Source organism: Triturus cristatus, chromosome 4_2, assembly GCF_964204655.1.
Source record: "Triturus cristatus chromosome 4_2, aTriCri1.1, whole genome shotgun sequence".
Classification (NCBI taxonomy): Eukaryota; Metazoa; Chordata; class Amphibia; order Caudata; family Salamandridae; genus Triturus; species Triturus cristatus.
Genome location: NC_140586.1, coordinates 380,217,296 through 380,240,764, shown reverse-complemented (window position 1 = coordinate 380,240,764; position 23,469 = coordinate 380,217,296). Strand labels below are relative to the sequence as shown.

Genomic DNA, 23,469 nt, shown 5'->3' with positions numbered 1-23,469 from the left:
ATGACACCCAAAGAGACAACAGACATGCGGAGCGGCACTGATACCAAGAAGGTGACTGACATTCATTGAGGAAACTGACATCTAAGGGTTGCTGACATACAAAGAGCAAGCTGAATACTAAGAGTGACTGACATAAAGGGGAAAATGACATCCAAACAGAAAAAAGACAGCCAATGTTGGTGAATACTTTCGGAAGAGGAAAGAGACAGCCAAAGGATGGCTGGCATCTAAGAGGAAACTAACATCCAGTGGGGTACGACACCCTAAGTGTGGCCGACATTCAAAGAGAAACCTGACATGTATGAACCAATCACTTGAAATGAAATTTAAAGGAACAGGCAGCAAAAAAAAAAAAAATAAAAAAAATAACCAAGGACGAGAACCAATGTCCAGAAGTAAGACTGACGTCTAAAGAGGAACTGACATCCAAAGGAGCACTAACGTCCACAGGGGTGGGTGACGACTTAAAGCAAGATTAGCATGTGAAGCGAGGCCTGCTATTCAAAAGTGAGACTGACTTCCAAGAGGGGAAATGCATCTGGAAGTGAGAATGAGGTGGAAAGTGTGACTGACATCCGCTAAAAGGACTGACATCCAAGCGGAAGACAGACATCCAAGTGGAGACTGAAGAAGGAGACTAGTGCCCAAAAATAATGTCGACGTCCAAGGGAAACCCGACTACTGACCTGAGAGGCGACTAGAAGTCCAAAGCTGAAACTGACCATGAGGCGGAGCGGGGTGCCCCACACATGACAGTGAGCAGCGAGGGACGGAGACACATCTCCATAGATACGTGTTGGGGTGTGACTAGCAGCAATTGAGTGGAGGGAGGAGGGGCTGGGCCGAGGAGAGCGGCCGCGAAAGTAAATTGTGAGAGAGAGGGGGAGCAGGAGGTGAGCCCGCGAGTGGTGCGTGCGCATGCGTTGGTGAGTGCAGTCTGCTCTTTTTCGAAGCACATACTCGTGCTTGTGACGCGTCCCTGCGCGCTCCCGCAAGGTGTATGCCGCCACAAGCACGAGTATGTGCTTCGAAAAAGAGCAGAACGACGGCTAAAGGTCCTCCTATGCAGCACATGCGCGCTGCATAGGCGAGACCTAAAAAGGCACCACCTTATCTGATGTAGCAGGCACCGGCAGGAGCATTCCACAAGGATCTACAAGCTCACCAACGCTCTTCAATCTATACATGGAGCCACTCACTGAAATTCTTCAACAATTAAAAGTCTCATACCACATGTATGCTGATGATACTCAGCCCTACATCAAACTATCCGCTCTGAGGATATCCAGAAACTGGATGGAGCCCTAAAAGAAAACACAGGCCTGCCTGGCACACAACAAGCTAAAACTAAACTTGCTGAAAACGAAATTCATTCTTTTCTCCCCATCCTTTAAAGACCAACAACATCTTCCAAGGTCTCTTAACATCAAATTGCTAAACTGCACACAATTCATATGTGAATCTGTAAAATCACTAGGCATCACACCACACTCCAGATGCCACCAGAAGCGCTAACCTACATTTGCACCTTCTATAAAACTATTCATACCGCCAGGAGACGTAAAACCAGGTGTTCAATCTCTAGTGCTTTCAAGACTGGAAGATCTACCCAAAGCCATCCTAGCCCCAATAAAAGCGGCATTAAATGCAGTAGCAAGACTTTTAACAGGCACACGTTGCGATGATCGCATCTGTCCATCATTCAGAGCTCTGAACTGGCTCCCAGTTGAAGCCAGAATTCAACTGAAGATAGCAAACATAACACACAAATCCCTTCACAATTATGTTCCTACATACAAAGCAACTAAGATCAAGCTATCAGGAGGCGGAAGGGATTCGAGAAGTGCTAAATCGCTCATCCTCGAACCTCCCAGATTAAAAAAAAGGACCTGTCCCCAAAATCCAGAACTCCCTATCACCCTCAATGAGAGCAATTACTTCACTCAAGCTTTTCAAGGAGGAAGTCAAAGCTGTACTGCTAGAAAGACATGTTGCATAAAAGAACTATGTAGAAGCATATCTTAATTTGTTCTTACAGCACTGCAACCCTCAGCATCCCTCTCTCTGTACAGTGCTCTGATACCGTGGGGGTCATGTTCGCGGTTTATAAAACACAATAAAAAAATTGTACTTACATCCGAAAGACATTCTCTGTCCACTTCCCACATATAATTTCAGTCACTCCTCTCACAACCCATAATTCCAATATTCACTGTATTTCCTTCTCTGTTGGAGTTCTTATTTGTGTCCATGCCTGCAGCACATTCCACCAAGAATCATTTATTATGGGTTTTAACTAAGAGAATGGTATTCACCTTCCCCTCACAGACTTTATCAACTCTTCCTAGACAATGCCAATCTCAACACTGCCGTGTAGAATAAAAGGAAATATGCATGAGGTGATCCTGTCCAGATATGGCGTCTATTTCTTGATGGTTAAATTACGTATTCTTCCACAGATGCACAAAAAACATTTTGTACAGAGTGAACTCTTGGTTTATATTTTTGAAACTGACGTTCCCCAATCAATAGCTGTTTACAGGCATGGTCTAACAGGTCACATTTATATGTTTTCTACTTCTAACAGACCTTGGCTTACAGCCTTCTCACAGCCTTCTCAATCAGATTTTGGCAGATTTATTGCAAATTTCTTTTTTTTTAAATGTCTAGTACATCAGAACATACTGCTTGCAGGTACCATCAGACTCTTATGAAGGAGGGGTTATGGGAAGGGATATAAGACATAGTAATAGTGAACAGAAAGAGAAAGCTAACCTGCCCTGATGCCACTTAGTCACATTCCAGTTCCTTTAGCCTCAGTGTTGTGTGCAATTCTCTAAACCGTTAAACAAATAAGAGGTGGAAGAGCCACCTGGGGGGCCAACATAACTGTGCACTGAATACACTCTGACTTGATCTAGTGATGTACCACCTTATTCATGTTGGTGTATCACCATAGCTTACCAAAAACAGATAATTGGTTCCAACCAATGTTGGTAGTCAGAAGGTATAAGCATGTAGACCTTCTTTTGTCGCTTGTAAGTTGTTTAGAGGCAACATTCATCTGATCAGGTTAGTTAAGGGGAATAGAAGAGATTGTTTATTCCCATTGGGTAAGACTGTGACTATTCTTGAAAGGGAAAAAACTGTTGTGCCAAATAAATTGCTGTGGAGTATAAAGAACACATGGTTCAAGGTTCGGAATGTTTTGAATACAGTTAGTTGCTCATTACAGAAGATGTGGTAATACTTGGAGGTAACACCAGCTGGACAATACTGATATTACAGACTTCATTATTACCCGGTATAGTATTAGCTTCTCTTTCTAAGATTTGCAGTTAAGAATAGGGTATGTGAATCGATACCCTGCATTTTCCCCATTCTGCAGTACTGTGAATATTGTGTGTATTTCCTTACACAAATCTTGCCAGATCTATCAAGTATATGCACACCAGATTAAACTACCATTTGGGCATAGACTTAGATTTGCGCCCAGTTTAGCATAATCACAGCCCTTAGAATGAGGGCATTCGCAGAATGTTCCTATGGTTGAATAGTAAAGTGGTTACCTTTCTCCAGAACATGTGATGACCTTGCTTTTATTAAGAGTACATTCAGTTTGTTCCTGGTTTCAAGATCTTTTGTTTCCAGATTTTCCCTCAAGCATCTCCCTCTTGTTGAAAGGAAGGACGATCCTGTCTTCAGATAGCAATCTGGGGTTGATTTGAAGAGGTATATTAAACTGAGCAGGTACTTCGTTGCACGAGAAGGGTAGGTTCTGAGGGTTATGCAGGGCGGCTTTAAAGTAACCTGTTGTTTATAGCTAGCTAGTCTGAAGTGTAGAGAGCAGGTGTGATGCATTCAGTACTCTTTATAACCAGAGTAAATTTTACTCTTTGATTTTTTTGCCAGCTGAATTTCGTACAGTGTCTATTTACAACCTGTTACATTACTCCAGGCCTAACAATGTCACTGAGCTGACGAAGTTTGTGATGATAATAGAGCTTTAGCATGACCTTGCTAAGCATGTGACATCAGAAGAATCCACTCATCGTCACTTCATGAATTTGAGATTACAAACAAGAGTGTAGGGTCAGAGGGAACTGTTGGATGCCTTACTTGGATGCTGGAGTCAGTGGGAAGTTGGGTGACAGAGGTCACTAGAAAGGTAATCTGTTTGAGATTAACTTGCCAGACATGGTTTCCCTTTTGGACCATTGAGGGCTAGGTTGCTGCCCCTCACCTATAACTGGATGTGGGTGAGTGAGGTGGCAATATCCAGGAGATCTGCTTAATCTCCTTCTAGATACAGTTTTAATTGTCTTTATTTTTGTATACATGCGAAAATGTTCTCATCATTCTAAATGTGCTTATATGTGTTCTTTACAGTAGCTCTTGCACATGCATGTTCACAGGCGTCACAAGAATCAGAGAGCTCATTTCTGCAATAATCGGTGGGGAAATTATGTAAATGTTCAGCTTTTAATAATCAGTACTTACCAACACTGAGACCATATTAAAGCATTTCTAGTTTTTTTAGACATGGCAAATGAGGTACTCAGATAAGTAGTATTACAAAGGATAACCCCACTAAATCAAGTGGGGAATTTGGGAACTCATGTCCTTGAATCAACTTTACCAAATTCACAGGTACTCCACTGGGTGCATAATAATAAAGGAGCAAACTCACAATACCATCATCATGCACTCTATCATTCAATCCATTACTACACTTACCAGCCAGAAATACAAAAAACTCACAAAAATAAATCCGCCAACGAGAAAATCATCCTCATTTGTAGAATTCTTTGAGGGAGCTGTGTTAATCAGGCAACCTCTCAGTGGTGTGAGGAGCTCCTGTCTTTATTTTGTCTTAGAGTGTGAGTACAGGAGCATTATTGAACAACATCTGACCTGCCACTTTTGAGACTACGCAGGGCTTCGAAAAGAGCATAAGCATAATATATAACCTCATGGAAGAGGTCTTCAAATTATGCAAAGTAATGTGAAACTGTTATTTGGCCTCTTTGAATACCACAGGATATTGCTATTTGGGTCCTCTTATAACTAATGCTCATCAGTATACTTTATATGAAGAGGACATGGTTTTACTTATTCCTGGTTAATTAATAGGTTTTTGTTTTCGCTATATGAGTATATTATTAGAATCCCAGTAGATGTTTGTATAAAATTAAATTTTAGCAAATGGAATATGAAAAGTGTTAATGTCTTGAAGGTTGAATGTATACTTAACTCCACCGAAACACGCCGATGATTCATTTTGCCACAATCTACCTACACTGAACATTTATAGGATTTTTATAAATGTACAGTGATATATTTTGGGGATGTGCAGTGGTCAAAAGACCAATTGATTTGTCTTCATTACTTCTTTTGTGGCCATATGTAGTATATTGTGCTATGTTTAAAATGCACCTGTGACGACTTGGCCTCTAGACTTCGCCTCTATGATGATTATTTTTTCAACAGCTCTACTTCATATTGACCCAACAATATTTGTTGCCCATTTCTATCAGATATTGTAAATGAGATACAGAACGAAGAAATAATGCAAATGATAATGCAACTGCGTCAAGAGGAAAACATGGAAACACAGGTCCTTGGATCCACTTGGCCACTAAATCTCACCTCTTTCACTCCTCCTTATGGCAATGATTATTTTTAACAACTTTGCCACATTTGCGCCAAACAATATTCCATTCTCAACTGAATTACCATTTGCCAGTTTGTTGAACAATTGAAACTTGGACCTCACACTTTATCACAGTTTTATGTAATGTATATTCTGTACCTTTGTAAAGAGCAAACCTGGGCCTAAGAGCTTCAGAGCACAGTAGCTGAAGATGGACTAGTAAAATGAATCATGCAAGGTGGAGAACATACAGAAATTAACACTGCATCAGAATTTAGCATCAGCGAGGAAGATGTCTGTACAAATTTAGAGATACCAAGTAATAAGACATGAAAACAAGTGACAAAATACTGACTAGTAAGTAAATGTTGGTGGTATTCGGAGGCTCACTGAGGGTCATTAAATTATGGTGAGGAAGTTATGGGTGAATCAGGAAACTAATGATGATATAACCACCATTGAATTGTCTGATCCCAAGTATACAAATTATCTCTAGTTGTTATTCTGTTAATTTCTCAGAAAATAACTTTCAGAAACCCCTTTGCTGAACTCCATGTGCAACTACTACACATAAACTTCCTCCAGTCAACAGAGAGCGATATTCTAGTTTTAAGCATGCATATTAAGTATGTTTTAACCTTTCTTCTACATGCATGCAACTAACTGCAATTCCTTATATTTCAGAAAAATTATTATTAAAATAAAAAATAGCAAAAAATCAGTTTGTACTTGCCTCTTCATGTGTTTCGCAAGAGTTTTCCTACTGGCATGCAGTTTTCCACAAAAGAGGCACTTGTGCTCCTTAATGTGAAATTTTGCATCATTGCTGTGTTTCTTTCTGTGAACCGTAAGGTTGGACTTTGTAGAATAGCGCTGATGGCAAAGCTCACATTCAAACGGCTTTTCTCCTGTGTGAACACGAGTGTGGCTTTCATACTTCCCTAGAACATAAAATAATATTTGACATAATCAACACTTAAAAGATAATTTAATAAGATTTTATAAAATTAAGTAGGTTGTCACGGCACGAATACCCCATCTTTTTTGACAATCACATTTTTTTTTTAAATCCGCAGGAAAAAACATACAGGTATTTTGGTTTATATTCCAAACTATAACTTCAGCAGATTTAAAGCTCCAAAATTAAATCTAATTTCCAGAATACAAAAATGTTTTAATGATGTGAAAACACCGACATGAAAACAAAATGCATTTGCTTTATTTTAATGTTCGCATGAAAGGCCAAGTTGTTGCAAAGTTTAATGTTATTCAAGATAATTTTCTTTTTTTTTTTTAAACAGATAAATAAAAAGCAAAGATTAACAGCAGATTATGTGAAAACCTTCAAAGGAAGCACTGCCAAACAAAGAACCCTGACTTACTTGTGGAAACGCATGCAAATAAATTCATGTTGAAATGCTTTGGGAGCTTTAATGGTGGTGTTTATAGTGCTGGTGGTAAAAATGGAGTTGGTGATAAGGAGGGTGGTGGTGGTAATGGAGGTGGTTGTGGTAAATGAGGTGGTGGTAATGGAGGTGGTGGTGGTAATGGAGGTGGTGGTGGTAATGGAGGTGGCGGTGGTAATAGAGGTGGTGGTGGTAATAGAGGTGGCGGTGGTAATGGAGGTGGCGGTGTTAATGGAGGTGGCGGTGGTAATGGAGGTGGCGGTGGTAATGGAGGTGGCGGTGGTAATGGAGGTGGCTGTGGTAATGGAGGTGGCAGTGGTAATGGAGGTGGCAGTGGTAATGGAGGTGGCAGTGGTTATGGAGGTGGCAGTGGTTATGGAGGTGGCAGTGGTAATGGAGGTGGCAGTGGTAATGGAGGTGGCAGTGGTAATGGAGGTGGCAGTGGTTATGGAGGTGGCAGTGGTTATGGAGGTGGCAGTGGTAATGGAGGTGGCAGTGGTAATGGAGGTGGCAGTGGTAATGGAGGTGGCAGTGGTAATGGTGATGGCAGTAGTACTGGCTTGCTCGAGTCCTTACAATAACATTTTTAAAAGCCTACTGCAGTAAAGAAAAGTTTCAAAGAAGGATTGCTTTCTGTATAGCATGCATATATAAAATAAAGAATTGAAAAGTTGAAAAACCCAGGTCTTTATTCACTTACATTCAAGGGTGACTATTGTATTTCAGTTAACGATTTCGATCACTCTCTGCGGAAGACATTCTTCTAATAGAAAGCACTTCCCTCCCGTATGGTATGTTGCTCAATGGGCATGAAAGAAGGTACCCTTGACAAACCCCTGCAATAAGTCTATCCCTAAGATAAAGAGTTAAAAAAGATCTAATCTGGAGTCAAATTATTGAAAGATTCCTAGGAGAACAACACATTGAAGAGACTGACTATGAGTATAATAATATGGCTTGCACTCAGCTTGGCAGCCACAGACAAACAAGTAGAATCCCTAGTAAATTTCAGACATTGGTTAGGAACTCTATTAAGTTCAGGGAGCCTCTTACCGCTATCAGCAGGTACAAGGAGACTGGGTTAGGGTAGCACGCCAATCAGAAGAAGCAAGAGCAAAACTAAAGAAACAAGAATGTAAAACTTGAATCCATGTCCTAAGAAGAAAGGACAGAGGAACCTATATGGTCCATGTTAACCATCAAGGTCCATTTTAAATAACCTTCTCCAAACCGAATGGTCCATAATTTTCTGCACTTATGCACCAACAGGTGAACTGGATGCAGAATCCAGTATCTACAGCAACCAAGAAGGTGGTCTATTTCCCCTGTACCCATTCTATAGACTTATGTGCAAGACATATAGTTAGGAGCCATGGGCATTTTAGGGAGATTCACGGTACTGTAAACCTTACAATTTACGGCATGAAATTATTAGAAAACATTATGTAAACAGGCAACTCTGACCTTGCAGAATACATGTGCAGAGAGACACCACTGCGGTTTGCCTTAGAAATTAAGTCTTTTCAAACTTGAAAAAATATGGTCAGGTCTCTCAATCCGCCAATTCAGGTAATCTCATGGTGTTGGTTAAAAGCAATTTGAAGTATCAGAAAAGATAGTTACTAGCCTATCTCCTCATGAAGAATGTAGTTACAATTTGGTTTGCTTAACATGTTTGTAATGCTTTATAGCATATCTAAAAGTTGTATTTATTTCAAATCTTCTTATTAAAATACAATATACTGTCAACAGAAATACAAAGAGAAAAAAACTGGGTGGGGGGAGAAAAATAATCTTGTGTAGCATTAATGTCGGACATGTAAAACTGTTTCTTCTTTTAAGTAACTTTACATGATCCAGTGGCTTACACCTGATTCTAAGTAGCAACAAATTATTTAACATTATACTTTCAGTTGTATTCTATAATCGAGCCGGTAGGTACCAGAGATGACAAAGGTGAGAAAAGAAAGTCTCAAAGCAAAAGAGGAGAGCGGGAGGTTAAGGTGCGCCATATTGAAATCGTTAATGAGCAGAATATTGGGCTATCTATGAGAGCTGCCTGAGTCGCACAAGGGCAGTCGTCCTCTTGCATGGAGGCGTAGCCACCTTCGAATAGTTGCAACGCCCGCAGTTTGGGCGGGTTAAAGCAAGTGTATTATAGTCTCAGAAAATGGTTTAGTAATGGCTGCCATATAGATGTGAATCTATTTGTTGTGGAAGTGATTCGAGCCGTGAGAAGTTCCATTGCCATTGTATGCCAAATGCAAAAACAACATTTGATGGACAGAATGCAGAACAATGTCATACATTCACCCCAGTACAGAGATCTGGGCCTAAATCCATTGTTTTTTGCTCAACATGCCATTCCAGTTTAAACCCAGCCATATGCAAATCAGTCTTGACCCTGTGCTCAATAGGAACAGTCTAGCTGGAACTGTCAGGCCAGGTCCCCCTGTCCATCTATTGTGTGTCTTTTGCTTCTTCGCCCTAAGGGTGCCGGGTATGCCGAGACGTGGGTCCCGGGCTCACTGTGCCACTGGATTCAAGCTATCCTGGCTGATGAGGGGTGAAACCCCGAAACTGGTCCTAGGATGCTTGTTTCCGGTCCAGGGAGGACCTGGCTTCACAGTTCGGACGGGACTGTTCCCATGTGGCACAGGGTCAAGACTGATTTGCATATGGCCAGGTCTAAACTGGGATGCCATGGTGAGCAAAAGAATGATGGATTTAACCCAGATCTCTTGACTGGGGGTGAATGTTTCCATTTGTTCTGCATTCCGTCTACTGTGTGTCTATTGTATGCAAAGGCGTATAAACCATAAGGCAATGGGCAGGTTGTCCTTTTTTTCCAATGTAGTGCTATTGTCTGTTTAGCCGCACCCAGCATATGTGATATTAAGCGCCGGTCAGCTTGAGTCTTGGCAAGGAGGGTCGTAGGCCTGAGCCCCAGGATAATCACCATTGGGTTTTCGGGTATAGGGTAACCCACTACATCTTTAATAAGACTAAGGATTTCTTTTGAATAGGTGGTTATCAACGTGCCACGCCACCATATATTAAGAAATCTCTGATTGCACTATTACATCTTCAACAAGTGCACAGGGAGTTAGGGAACATTTTATGTAGTCGCTGAAGGGTATAGTACCATTGTGTCATAACTTTGTGCTATGCTTCTATATGTAGTCGGAATGTCCCACCACAGTTGTTCCCATTGTTTAGGAGAAAGTTCAATCTCGTTGTGTGTTTGCCAATTTGTTTGGAAGGTATGGGGGTTGCTCGGGCAGAGTGTTGTAAAATGTTGTATGTTCGAGATATCAAGCCCCTGATCCGTCATAGGACTGAACTAGTGTTTCGAACTGAGTAAAAGGCAGAGTTGCTCCCTGAGTGATAGTGTGTGATTGTAGCCAGTGTCGTACTTGAAGATATTGCAATAAGGCGCGTTCCGGAACACTGAGGGGCATATGTATGAAGAAACCGTTTAGCTATTCTCAAATTGCGATTTTTAGAGAATCGCAATTAGAGAATCGCAAAATGCAATGTATGTAGGATTTGCTAAAAGTTTTGCAAATCCTACATATTCCTTATTTGCGAATTGCAGATTGAGATTTGCAAATAAGGATTACCTTCCAATTCATTCCTATGGGCTAGGAGGACCATAGGAATGAATGGGAAGACATTCTCAATTTGCGATTACCAATTAGAGAATCGCAAATTGAGAATGCAATTTCAAGGTTGCAAGGGTGCCAAAAGGACACCCTGTTGCACCCCTGAAATATGTATGTGTGCACATGTGGCGCACATACATGCCCTAAGGGTATGTATGTGCGCCACATGGCACTTTGAAAAATGCATTTTTCAAAGAAATCGCAAATTACCACCAACTTGAAGTTGGTGGTAATTTGCGATTCCTTAAGGCCAAATCGCAATTTTCTGTGCTTCCTACATTACATTTAAGGAATCGCAAATTGCGATTCCTTAAATGCATTCGCAAAATAGGGATTTGCAAATTTTGCAATTCCTTATTTTCATTGTGTTTTTTTTTCCATACATTGCACACAGCCAAATTGCGATCGCAAATGCTGAAATTTGCAGAATTTCAGCGTTTGCGATCTCAATTTAGCTTGACACATATGCCCCTGAATTCCTTTTTACATTGATCAAAAGATTAAAATTGATCGCCCTCATAGAAGTCTCGTATTACTCGACACTCCCCGTCGGATCATTCAGGGAAGGAATGGGATTGTAATGCTGGTGGGAAGCTTGGGTTGCACGCCAGGGGGGTGTTCGGGGACGGGAAGGAAGTTAAGCCCATGGATGTTGCAATTTTGTCCCAGATTTCCAACACTGTTTGTGCAGGGGTGGCTATGCATGCGCTGCGTGGTCTAGAACATGGTGAGAGCCATGCCAAGTCCCATTTGGTTCTACAAGCAACAGATTTGTCCATACGGAACCAGTGATTTTCGCTCTCACAGGCACTCCATTCAAAGATATAGCGTAGGTACGCTGCCCACTAATATTCTAAAATATTAGGGCATGCTAGCCCCCCTTTATCACGAGGGAGCATGAGAAATTTGTTTGAAAAGCGTGGTCGCTTGCCCCCCCATATGAAGCTCGTTAGATCCCGTTGCAGCCCTAGAATATGAGATTGTGGTATTGATGTAGGCAGCGTTTAAAATAAATATACATTTTGGGCCGCACGGTCATTTTGATCGCATTTAACCGACCTAACCATGATTTCGGCAGAGATCTCCATAGGCGTAGATCTTCATGGATTGCTTTTCTATAGTCCTCCTGTCAGTTGGCCTGTGTCCATGTGCTCACCGTAGGGGTTAGATTTAGTCCAAGGTATCGAACTGAACGCGTAGCCCATTGAAAGGGTGTGAGATTGGAGCTCCGGTAGCTCTGCCGCAAGGATGGTAAGATTCAGTGCCCAGGATTTAGCAGGGTTAATCTTGAGACCTGAAGCTACCTCAAACTGTCGCAAAAGTTCAAGGAGGGCCGGGAGAGAGGTGCGCAGGTTTGTCAAAGTAAGCAGTAGATAATCTGCAAACAGGGCTATTTTATGTTCTGTTCCCCCAAAGCATATACCACTGATGTCACCAGATTGTCTTACTGCGATGGCTACTGGCTCAACCACGAGGGCAAAGAGAAGGGGGGAGAGAGGGTATCCCTGTCTAGTGCCCCTGTGTATGTGTATGTGGCTCGTAAGATGCCCGTTAATTCTAACCTGAGCATGTGGGGAGACATATGATACCATTATCATAGAGACCATAATGGGCCCCAGTCCAATCTTCTGCAAGACAGCTCTCAAGAAGTCCCACTCCACCCGGTCAAAAGCCTTCTCCGCGTCCAGTGATAGCAGACAGGTCGGGATACTCCAATGGTGCACCTTCTCAACCAGGTGCGCTATTCATCTAACACTGTCTGCCCCCTGACGATGTCGAATGAACCCCACCACGTCTGGGGAGATTAGTCCCGGGAGATGTGGTTCTGTACGATTGGCAAGTATTTTTGTGTTTATTTTTAAATCTGTATTTAGGAGTGCTATGGGCGGTAAGAAGAACATAGGGCGTGGTCTCTACCAAGCTTAGGGATTAGTGCAATCTCCGCCTTGTTCATTGTGTCTGTCGGGCCCGTTGTCTCTGTGAATGTATTAAAGAGGCGCAGTAAGTGATCCTGAATTTGTGGGAGGAAAATGCATAAGAAGTGGACAGGCAATCCGTCAGGGCCTGGTGTTTTGCCTGTCAATAGCCCTTTTAGGGCCTGTGTAAGTTCTTCTAGTGTGATTGGATCTTCGAGGAGTGGTGTACGTTGTTTATCTATTGGGGTCCATGGGCAATTGCCTGTACAGCGTCAGCTGGGGGGGTCTCTTGAGTATAAAGATCAGAGAAGTAAGTGTGGAAAGCTGCCAATTTATCTTTTTCTGCAGTGGCCCAAGAGTTGTTTGCAGTTTTGATTTTGGAGCTGTGTGCCTTTGCTGCCTTCTGTCTTAATCGGCGCGCCAAGATTGCCACCACCTTATCTCCTCAGTCATAATATTTTTGTTTCAATGCCAGCAACGAGCGTTCTGCCTTATTTGTTCTGAGTGCCCTCAATTGTCCCCGAAGTATGGTCCGACGCATTTTGTGAGTGCGTGAAGGTGTCTCCTGGTCCACTTTCTCTAAGGATTTTGTAACACTTGTCAGCTTATTCTCTACCAGTCGGGCTTCTCGGCTATGCACTATTGCGATGGATGTGATTTCTACCCTGATGGTCGCTTTAAAAGCATCCCATCCTATTGGGAAGGGCGTTTCAGGCAGGTCGTTGGTCGTAAAGTATGCGGATATTGCCACCTTGATGCCCGCTAGGTCTACTGGGTCAAGTAACACATGTGGACGAAGGCGCGAGCGGTGGATGTTTCGCGCGGATTGAGTGTGTTTGCGCAGCAGCTCTACATGGGCTTGGTCTGAGATTGAGATATCTGACATGGAGAGAGTCATTACGTCTCGCACTAGAGAGTGGGAAATTAATAAGTGATCTATTTATGAATAACAATGCGCGTGTGAATAATAAGAGTAATCACGTGAGTCCGGAGAGTGATATCGACACGTGTCTATCAGTCCTAGGTCAGTGATAGTACGCTTTAGTGCTGCAGACATAGCACCCGTTCCCTGATATGACTTAGTGCTACGGTTGTGTTCCGCGCTTCAGAATAAATTCAAGTCCCCCGCTAAATATAAGTGGGTGGTGCTAGTGTCGTACTTGGTCTTTCAATAGGTTTCTGAGGAAGAGGTCCTGCACCTGATTGGGTGCATAAACATTGAGAAGGTTGAGTGTTTGTGTCCCCAATTTGACATGTAGCTTACTGTATCTGCCCTCCCCTCGCTTCTCTGTTTGCGCTTTATCTCTGGTATTCCCTGCTTTACACAATATTACCACTCCGGCTGTTTTCATTGATGAGGACGCCCAGCTTTGCATAGGGTATTTGGGGTGGGCTATGCGATGGGTGTCTGCCTTGAGAAGGTGCGTCTCCTGTAGGAATATGATATCCGGGTCGTGAAGTAGCAAGTAACGCCAAATCTGGTGACGTTTTGCGGGGGCATTGAGACCTTTTACAGTAAGGGAAAGGATCTTTAGATGTGGGTCAGAGGACATTGTCGGGGTATGTGTTGCCCTGTATGCTGAAATGGTTGGATAGACGCAAAGTAACCCTAGTATGGGGCCCTATCTTGTTAAAGAATATACAAAGGTGATTGGCAAGAGAAGCCGCTTCCCTATATAGAGAGATGTAAGACAGTATAATCAATAGTCCCTGCTGTTGCAGCAGACAAGCCTGTCCACTCGAAAAGCGGCGTCTCCCTTCTCCCAGCGTGAAGAAAGAAAAAGAGAAAAAAAATCTAAATAAAACCAAGGGAAAGAAAAAAAAACCAACATCAATTAAGGGCCAACAGGGCCAACAAGGTCCATTCAAGTCTAGGGAAAGGCAAGGTGCCAGTGCACGTGCCATTCCAGAGGTGTCCCTCTCTCTGGAATAGGGTTTAGGAGGGCGGGTCTAGTGAGAAAGGCATTATTTGGTCCGGGGGATCGTCCACCCCACTGCCAGGCCTATGCTGGGCAAGAGGGGCAACATTTCGATGCATAAGAAGGCGGGGACAGAGGAGCTTCTTTGGAGTGAGTTCCGAAGTCGACCAGGTCCAGCCAGGTCGAGCCCAGCAGCATTATTATTCTATTGCCTCCTGTGAGGATGCAGAAGCTTTCTCATCATCCATGGAGCGGAGGTGCATTATAATATCCTTTTTGGTCTGGGCGAAAGTTCGTACCCCACCCCTAGTTCCCCAACGCGGTCTAGGTACGCAGGTAGTCTGTCCACCGGCAAGAAAGTGGGCGAGTCAGAGGACAAAGATGATCCAGAGATTTGCAAGAGTTGTTTAGGTTCTTGAAGGGTGTGCAGCGTCCGCCGTTAGTTTTCCCATGTAAAGATCAGGGCAAAAGGATGACCCCATTGATATCTGATGTCCATCTCACGGAGTTTGTCTGTGACTGGCTTAAAGTCTCTACGTCTCCTGAGTGTTACGGGAGAACGATCCTGAAAAATGCTGTATAGTGTAGCCCATTTAGGTCAGTTCGGTTTTGTTCCTAGATGCTTGTAGTATAGCTTCCTTTTCTGTGTAAAAGTGGACTCTGGTTAGGATATCTGGGACCAGGCCGAGGTTGCCCGGGGGAGCAGGTACCCTCTGGGCTCTATCTAGGGCTGGCGGGGAGGCATCTTCATCGCCCCTAAAGTCCTGCAACAGTTCCGCCACAAATGTCATGATATCTGATCCCACTGCTCCCTTAGGAACGCCTCTGTTCGCAGATTGTTTCATCGACTCCTATTTTCCAAATCTTCTTGCTTAATCTGGAGTTCGATATGTTGTTGCTCTAGGGTGGAAAGTCGCTTCCATAGCTGCTCCTGGTCTTCTGTATGAGTGTTTACTGTCTGCTCTAGATCATCGACTCTCTCCCCTATCTCAGTTATGTCCTTCTTCATCTCTTTAAGGCACGCCTTGAACTCGGTCTTGAGGTAGCCAATTTCGAATTTAATTTCTTGTAGGAAATTGGTCATGAAGGCCTGGGTGAGGAGTTCAGACGCCTCCTTCGGAGCAGACGCCAAGGAGAGTGCGGCAGGAGAGCTAGTTTTTTGCCACAGGGATGTAACAGGGTTTTGGCAAGATTTGCAGCAGAGTGCTTTCCTGACTTGGTCCGTGGCATAATCTGACGCCTCTCACGGAGAGCGTCCCAGTCTACTGGGGGCACCAGCCAGGATGCTTATGCAGTTGTCTTTATTAGATCCCTTGCAAGTCAGGTGTGGTGTAGTATTACTTAGGGGTCCCTGTATATAAGTTTGCATCCCCTGCTCGAGCTGTTCCTAGGTCTGTTGTGCAGCCTTGCCTCCCGGGCCATTCAGTGCTGTATTTCAGCTAGCGCTCATTCCATGCAATGTTTCTCCCCTCTGGTTGGTTCTCTTGGGGGTTCCCCAGGTCGCTCCCACATGCAGAGTGGGTCAAAGTGGTGGCCCGCAACCGTGAACTCCAGACCTCTCCCAAGATGTGACTATGCCTTCTGCAACGGCTCCAGTTGTCATGAATGGGCCCACGCTGTGTGAGCTCTCTTTGCCAGTAGGCCAGCCACTCTAAATCCCGGGCCCACAGATCAGGAAGCGGCACCCCCCGGTCGGTGGGAAGGGGACTTACCTAAGCGTGGCTCCACTGAACCGCTCGCCGTGCAGGCCGATGCCCGCTAGGTTAGGCCGACGGGCAGCTGGATCGAGCCCCTTTGCTGTTACGCCCGATGTCTTTTGCACACAAAATGGCGGGCTACAGGTCTTCTTCAGGCCCCTGGCACCTCCAGGACAGAGAGAAGATGCAACAGTTGCTTTCCGCTTCCCAGCGTAGTTCCGCCGATCCGCTTGTCGCAGGGGCCAAAGCCTGCTGCATTTACCCGCTGGATTGCGACCCCATTGTTGTTCTGCCTTTCTCGCTCCCAAGATGGTGGTCTACAGAGCGTCTTATGCGCGATATGGCCCCTCTGAAACGGAGGGGAGGGTGGGGGCGGGTTGCTTACTGCCTCGCAGCCTAGTTCCGCCGGTTCGTTTGTCTCTCACGTCGATGCCCGCTGTAATGAGCCAGCAGGCTGCTGGGTTGCAGAGCCACTGTTGTGTCGCCAGGCCTCTCTCACCCACAAAATGGCAGTCTACGAGTCGTCTTTGGGAGGCCTTCCAACAGCCAATCCGGCCCCCGCTCTCAAGCCAATGGCACTACCACAGTGGAACACGGGGTTGGCGGTCGTCTTTTCCGGGCCGTCTGTCAATTCCCAAGCGGAGTCGCCGATACCGATTTTAGTGGTGGAGATCTTTGTGCAGTCCAAGATGGCGACCGCAGTCTTGGTTGCGGAAAGAGTCGGGTCCAGCGGCAGCTGTGGGAAGTGGCGGGGCTCGATACTTGTGCCTGATGCGTGCATCGGGGTGGCCCCTCGGTGCCACTTAGTTTGGTTTTCTAGGGAAGCGGTGGCACGGAGCTCCCCAAGAGCACGTTCTACTCCATGCGCTGCTAGACCACGCCCCATATCTAAAAATGTTAAACCAGGTATCGAAAGGTATGTGCTTCAATGACTGTGCATCTTCTAAAAAGTGGCAACAGCTAGATTCAGCACAAAATCACCTGCAACTTTTGTGTCTAACGTAAACAGATGTGGCACATACAATATGATCTTTTCATACTCTATCTGAATCAAGCTCAATTCATTTTTGCAGTACAAGTCAGAAAAGTAGCACATTATGTGAACGTTCAGGTATTCCTTCAAAATATTCTATGGCATCTCCATGCAGCCACTGTATTGACCCTATGAGAGCCTCCATCATGGCTTGTCTCGACTACTGTGCTATCGTCTATTACCGTGCTCCCAAGAAACTCACTGGCAGGCTCCAAAGATTTCTGCACCATACCACTAGAATATGTCTTCACCTTAGTAAACAAGATAACATCAGACAAGAGCTTTGAACGCTCATTTACAATTTGATTTTAAAACTTTGTCATGGTCCATAAAGATTATAGGAGAGAGGGCCCTGAATACCTGTAGAAATGTACAGCAATGTGCACTTGACTGCATCCCTCCCACAGTAACCACTCAATCTTTGCCCATATGATTAACAAAAGATGGTTCAAGAGACTGAACGAAGGTAAAACAGACGCCGTACAAAGGGCAAGATGTTGACATGCCCTTATTCCCAAACTGGGATCTGTACAATACTACAAGCACACCAGGAACCCTGTGAGAACTGAACTCAGCACTGATAACTGTTCGTGATTGAAGACTAAGGGTGCATGGGTTATGGCCCTAAGACTTGAACTCCTTCCTAGCATTGCGCATGTAGTACTTTTAAAGACACATCTGCATAATACGTTCTTAATGAACTATATTTTAGCACCAAAATTGATCTACCATACAGAAACAGCATTTAAAACCATACACATCACCCAATTTACTACATCTCATCAAAAGTGCCAAATTTCCCCAGGAGAATATATTATGTTAAGAGCATTTGCATAGCCCAACTACCATTATTAGAGCACCATAATGCATTTTCAATCTGGGCTGCCTTTCGTGCAGATCTGGCAAGCCATTGATTGACTGTTCCTGTTGTTTGAAAGTGTCTGACTGTGGGTGGTTGGTAGAGAATATGTTCAATTCTTAGTTTAGAAATGGTTTGTGTAGATTATTGAGAAGATTAATTGCATGTGATCTTGGGAGATATTGGTACGCAATTAGACGCAATGTTGCATACATGAGGTTATGGTGTACTTATGCTTAATTTAGGAATGCAAAAACAACATGGTGATGGAATGCTTGAATTAATCTCAGCTACTGGTAATCACTCTGGCTGCATCCCAATCCATTGTTTTTCACCATGCCATTCCAGTTGAGACTCAGCCAAATGCAAATCAGTCTTGACCCTGCTCCTCATGGAAACAGTGGAGCCAGAACTGCCAGGCCAGGTTCTCCCTGAAGCAGAACACAAGCAACCTCAGACTGGTTTTGCCCTGTCGTCAAATAGTGATTTGACAATGTTGGCAATATTTGCTAAAATTTAAAATAAAACTGAGATTATGTAAATTCTTTGCATAAAAAAACAAAATAATCTATTTTATCTGTCAAGATATCACTTGTTTGGGGCCCTAGACATGTTAGGTGCTTTGCTAATTTATATCAATTTAGATTAACTTCTGCTTGGAAAAATGGGGGTAATAAAATGAAATGCCCCAACAGTGATTCTAAAATGTAAACCATTTTTTGTCCGCTGAGGATATGTATAGGTTTTGTGTAAAGGTTTTTTTTGGGAGGGGCGTAAATCTTATTTTTCAGGTGAATGCTTGAGGAAAAATAGTCACAAACCAAGGCATATTCTGTCACAGACCATTAAAAGAATTTGAGCAAAGTTGACTCGATTGTAATCAAGCTTTTACACATAGGCAAAAATATTGCAATTATGTCTAACAGTATACATTGAAAAAGTCAATAGCCAAGTAAATGACAGAGAATGTTATATAAAAACTTAACGAAGATCTTACTAAATCACTCTGATCGAAATGAATAACAAGACAGATGCATGGATGAGTGGAAGTACATTTAGTAGAAAGTTAAATATTTAAACATTTAGATCTGGTTATAGTAGCTCTTTATTTTCTCACGAAAATCCACAGATCTACTGCTAGACTTTCAAAGAGACCAATAATGAGAAACACTTTAAAAAACATGTCGAAAAATCTTAATGATTTTCAGATACATTACATTACCGCCTCACCATCCTATGTTAGAGATACTGACGACCTGATTAATCAGTTAGAAGAGCTACACATAAAAGCAGATTGGGTTCTTATTGATATGCTTTTTGTCAATGTCCATAAGACAAAAAGATGGTTTTTAGACTTCTTCTGTGAGAGAAGCCTCCTATTATAGTCACTGGAAGTTGTTATTCTATTTTGTAGAATTTATGATTTAGCATGACTATTACCTGTTCAGTGAGGCATATTTATTGTATTGCTGTGGGACAGACATGGAGTCACTGTTGTCAAAAGTTGAAAAAAAGCATGCATATTGTCCAGATCAAGGGGGCTTTGGAAAAACATCTATTCAGAAGCTGGACTGCAAGGGGACGATTGAGAGTGGGCAACATTTCCTCTGCATTAGCCTTTGAACTTTTTGACAAAATTGAACAATATTTTAACCTCTCAGTTAGAGTGAAGGAGATAGTCTCTGGTGTGACACTAGGTGCCCCACCCACTAAATATAACATATGCTTCAAGGTTTGTTAAGAGATGTGATAGGTTGTTGTTGATGAAGGATGATGAAAATAAACTTGTGTCCAAGCTATATAAAAATATTTTATGGAAAACCCAAGGTGAGGAGGTCTGTTGTACAAAAACCGTGGGAAGTGGAATCAGGCACAAAATCACAGAGAAATTGTAGGAAGACATACACAATGGAATACACACTATATCTAGAACAAAAGTGAAACATGTGACGTTCAAATTAATGCTCTATTGGCACTACAACTATTCCAGGTTTCAACAAGGGGATAACGTTAGACAGAGAATTGCTGCAAGGCTTGTGCAGAAAGAGATATGCTAATCCACTTATTAACTATTGGTTCTGGAGGGAAATGCTCAATTACCTAGAATATTTGTATCCTGATTAACTAGGAATTGCCTATAAATGGCGTGATACGTATTTTTTTACACAGAATGAAATAATAAACAACACTGGCACAAAAACTATACTTTGCACGGTATATTGATATTCATATACCGTGGAGAAACACAAGTGTTACATAGTAAAGACACAGGACTGTTATGCAACTCAAATAATAACATAAATAGGTGCCATACTAAGTGTGCTTCACATGAAACGTAATACACTCTACAAAACATTTGACAATAAGCAGAAAACACAAAATCACTAAGTTGGGCATCCATTAACAACTCCTTAGCATACTCAAACATATATCCTCAATTCTTGGCGGTAGATATGTGATACATTGGTACTGAACACCTGTTCATATCCTCGACGTTTCGACCCTTTTAACAATGTAAGCTCATGAACAACATCACAGTGGGTCTTCCTCAGGACTAGAAAATGTAAATACTGTCTGTGTCATAAACTATAATGCGTTTCAGAGATAAAGTGGGATAAGAGAGCTAACAAACTCAAGAAGATCATTTAGCAATCCTGGGCCTTGATTTCAGACAAACTCGACACAGAAGAGAAACCTTTGTTTGGTTTCAAAAAGGGGAGAAATATAAGATACTTTGTGGTCAGTTTATTCATGAAAACACTGCAAACCCCTGATTTGAGGACTCAGTTAATGTTGCTGCCATTTATGGGCCATTTCAAATGTGGACGCTGCAAGACCTGCAACCTTACTGTGGAAAGGAGGTACTTCACACATCTACATCGTCAGTACACACCCAAACATCACATGAACTGCAACTCAGTGGATGTGATCTATGCAATTGTATGCTCATGTGACATGCTCTACGTAGATCAGACGAGACAGGTCTAAGTTATAATTCTCCAGCATTGTTAAATGATTCGCTGTAAGACACAGGGGTCCCCCCACTGGTTATTCATTTTAATTGTATGCAGCACAGGCAGAAAATTAGAGGTGGTGGGTACTAGAGAGAGTAATTCAAAACTCATGGGGAGGTGACATATTGTCCACCCTAAATTTAAGAGAGTGCAAGTGGATACATGTGCTCAATACGGTCGATCAGGGTCTCAATGAATCTGAGGAGATATCCAGACAAGTGGCCCTCCTCCACACAGGGTAGGATTGCCTTTTGGTATCAGTTTACTCATTTGTCGGATTATTATGCCCTCATGTGTTTTGAGTTTAACCCAGGGATGAGGGTACGCTGTCACTATGAGCAGCTCATCAACATATCATACTAATGTGTACTTCGCCTGTGGCATATTAACATATTAATATGTTTTTAATTTACTTTCCTGAGTTACACAGTCCTAACAGATGTATTTATCACCTGGTATGGATTTTCGTGTTAATACTGACAGTCTGTATGTGGTTTTCAAATGTGTATATGAAATACTATTTATGCTCCAAAGTATATGTTTTTATATATCAACGTGATTTTACATGTATAGGAATGTGAAATTTTCTCACTCTTCCCTAGTCATGTGCACTCAGACATATTGTACAAGTAAAGGATCGTTTTGGCTTTTACCTGCCACAATAAAAGTAATCAACCTCTAATCAGAGATGTGAACAGCTTTAGTTAATCAAATTGACATAGTTTTGGGACTATGACAATGTTTAAGGAAAGGATTACCCTGTATGACACTCTTTCCTTTATTTCCATTCAGGCCAAGTCAGACGCATTGCTAAGATCGCAAGGTTTTCGTAACCCGGTGGGCCACAGTGCCACATATGCAGTGTCATTCTTTCCTCACATGCGATCCATTGGAATGCTGATTTGATTACAGGAAAATCACTGGAATTATGTGGCTGTATCTTTGGCGAGCACGCTCTCGCAGTGGCCTCTTTTTTAACCAGTATTTATCCAACCTCGCCGCTCAATAATCTGGACAGCCGTAGCCGAGATCGGATGTATTCCCTTTCGCTTTGAGAAAGTCAATAAGGTGAGCCTTTTGGCAGGGGCTAGGTCGAGTTACCATTTGCCCCCATTTTTAATCGTTTCATTAATATTATTTGCAATTCAGTGCTTTGAAATACATTAATTTTGATGAAGAGAATCCTTTGTGAATGTTCGCGGTATCTGCTGACCAGCGAAACCTCTGCCTGGGGCCCAACAAGTGTAGAGCTTTTCAGATTGGATACATTCCCAAATCCGAACAATTTCATTTTTACGAGGTAAGAGTGTTGTAGTGTGTTTGTCCTCACACTCGTGTGATATTAGTGCTTTTACCAATAATACCTTGCATCCTTGTGACACAGGTCCCTATTTAGGACCCGCTTTGTTCCTGGATATGCTTGATCCATTGTACTCTACTGCATCACATGGAGGTGAGTGTTTATCCTATCTTTCTCTATTCTCACCAATGTATGTTTCTCCACATCGCATGGTGATTGGGTATGTATTGCTTTACAGGGTTGTGTTTTTTTTAGCGCAGCATCAAGCATAATGATGTTACTATTCTGAATAGGTGAGAACTCTCTGGCTATACCCCCTTTTAAATCCATTAAGTTCCTTTTGCCGATTTATCACTGACACGCATTATCCTTCATCACACAGGCTGTATTTACATTTTCTAGTCCTGAGGAAGACCCACTGTGATGTTTTTCATGAAAACACATCGTTGAAAGGATCAAAACATCGAAGATATGAATAGGTGTTCCATACCAATGTCTCACATATCTACCGCCAAGAATTGAGGATATATGTTTGAGTATTCTAAGGAGTTGTTAACGGATGCCCAGCTGAGTGATTTTGTGTTTTCAGTTTATTGTCAATTATTTTGTAGATTGCATTTTGTTTCATGTGAAGCACATCTAGTAAGGCCCAAATTTATGTTATTACTTCTGCTGCATAACAGTCCTGCGTCTTTGAGATGTAACACTTGTGTTTCTCCACGATTTATGAATATCAATATACCGTGCAAAGCACAGTTTTTGTGTGCTGTTTATTATTTTATTCTGTCTAAATATATACGTTTCACACCATTTATAGGCATTTCCTAGTTAATCAGGATACAAATATTCAAAGAAATTGTGCATTTGCCTACAGAACCGATTGTTACTATATACTATTAATACCCCAGGTTCTGCGGGACACTGGGACACCCCATTACTATTAATAGTCCACTTATTAAGGCACTGCCTAAAATACACAGGTACTGGGAAGACATTATTAAATCAAT

At 42.6% G+C, this 23,469-nt stretch overlaps 1 protein-coding gene across 1 annotated transcript in view; it reads right to left on the bottom strand.

The window, feature by feature from the left end:
- The window catches only part of ZBTB41 (zinc finger and BTB domain containing 41), a 207,527-nt gene that overhangs the window by 165,394 nt on the left and 18,664 nt on the right, over positions 1 to 23,469 (bottom strand). Inside the window, exon 3 of the mRNA XM_085601841.1 lies at positions 6,387 to 6,594. Coding sequence (XP_085457967.1) covers positions 6,387 to 6,594 — 208 coding nt within the window. The remainder of the gene's footprint in view (positions 1 to 6,386; positions 6,595 to 23,469) is intronic.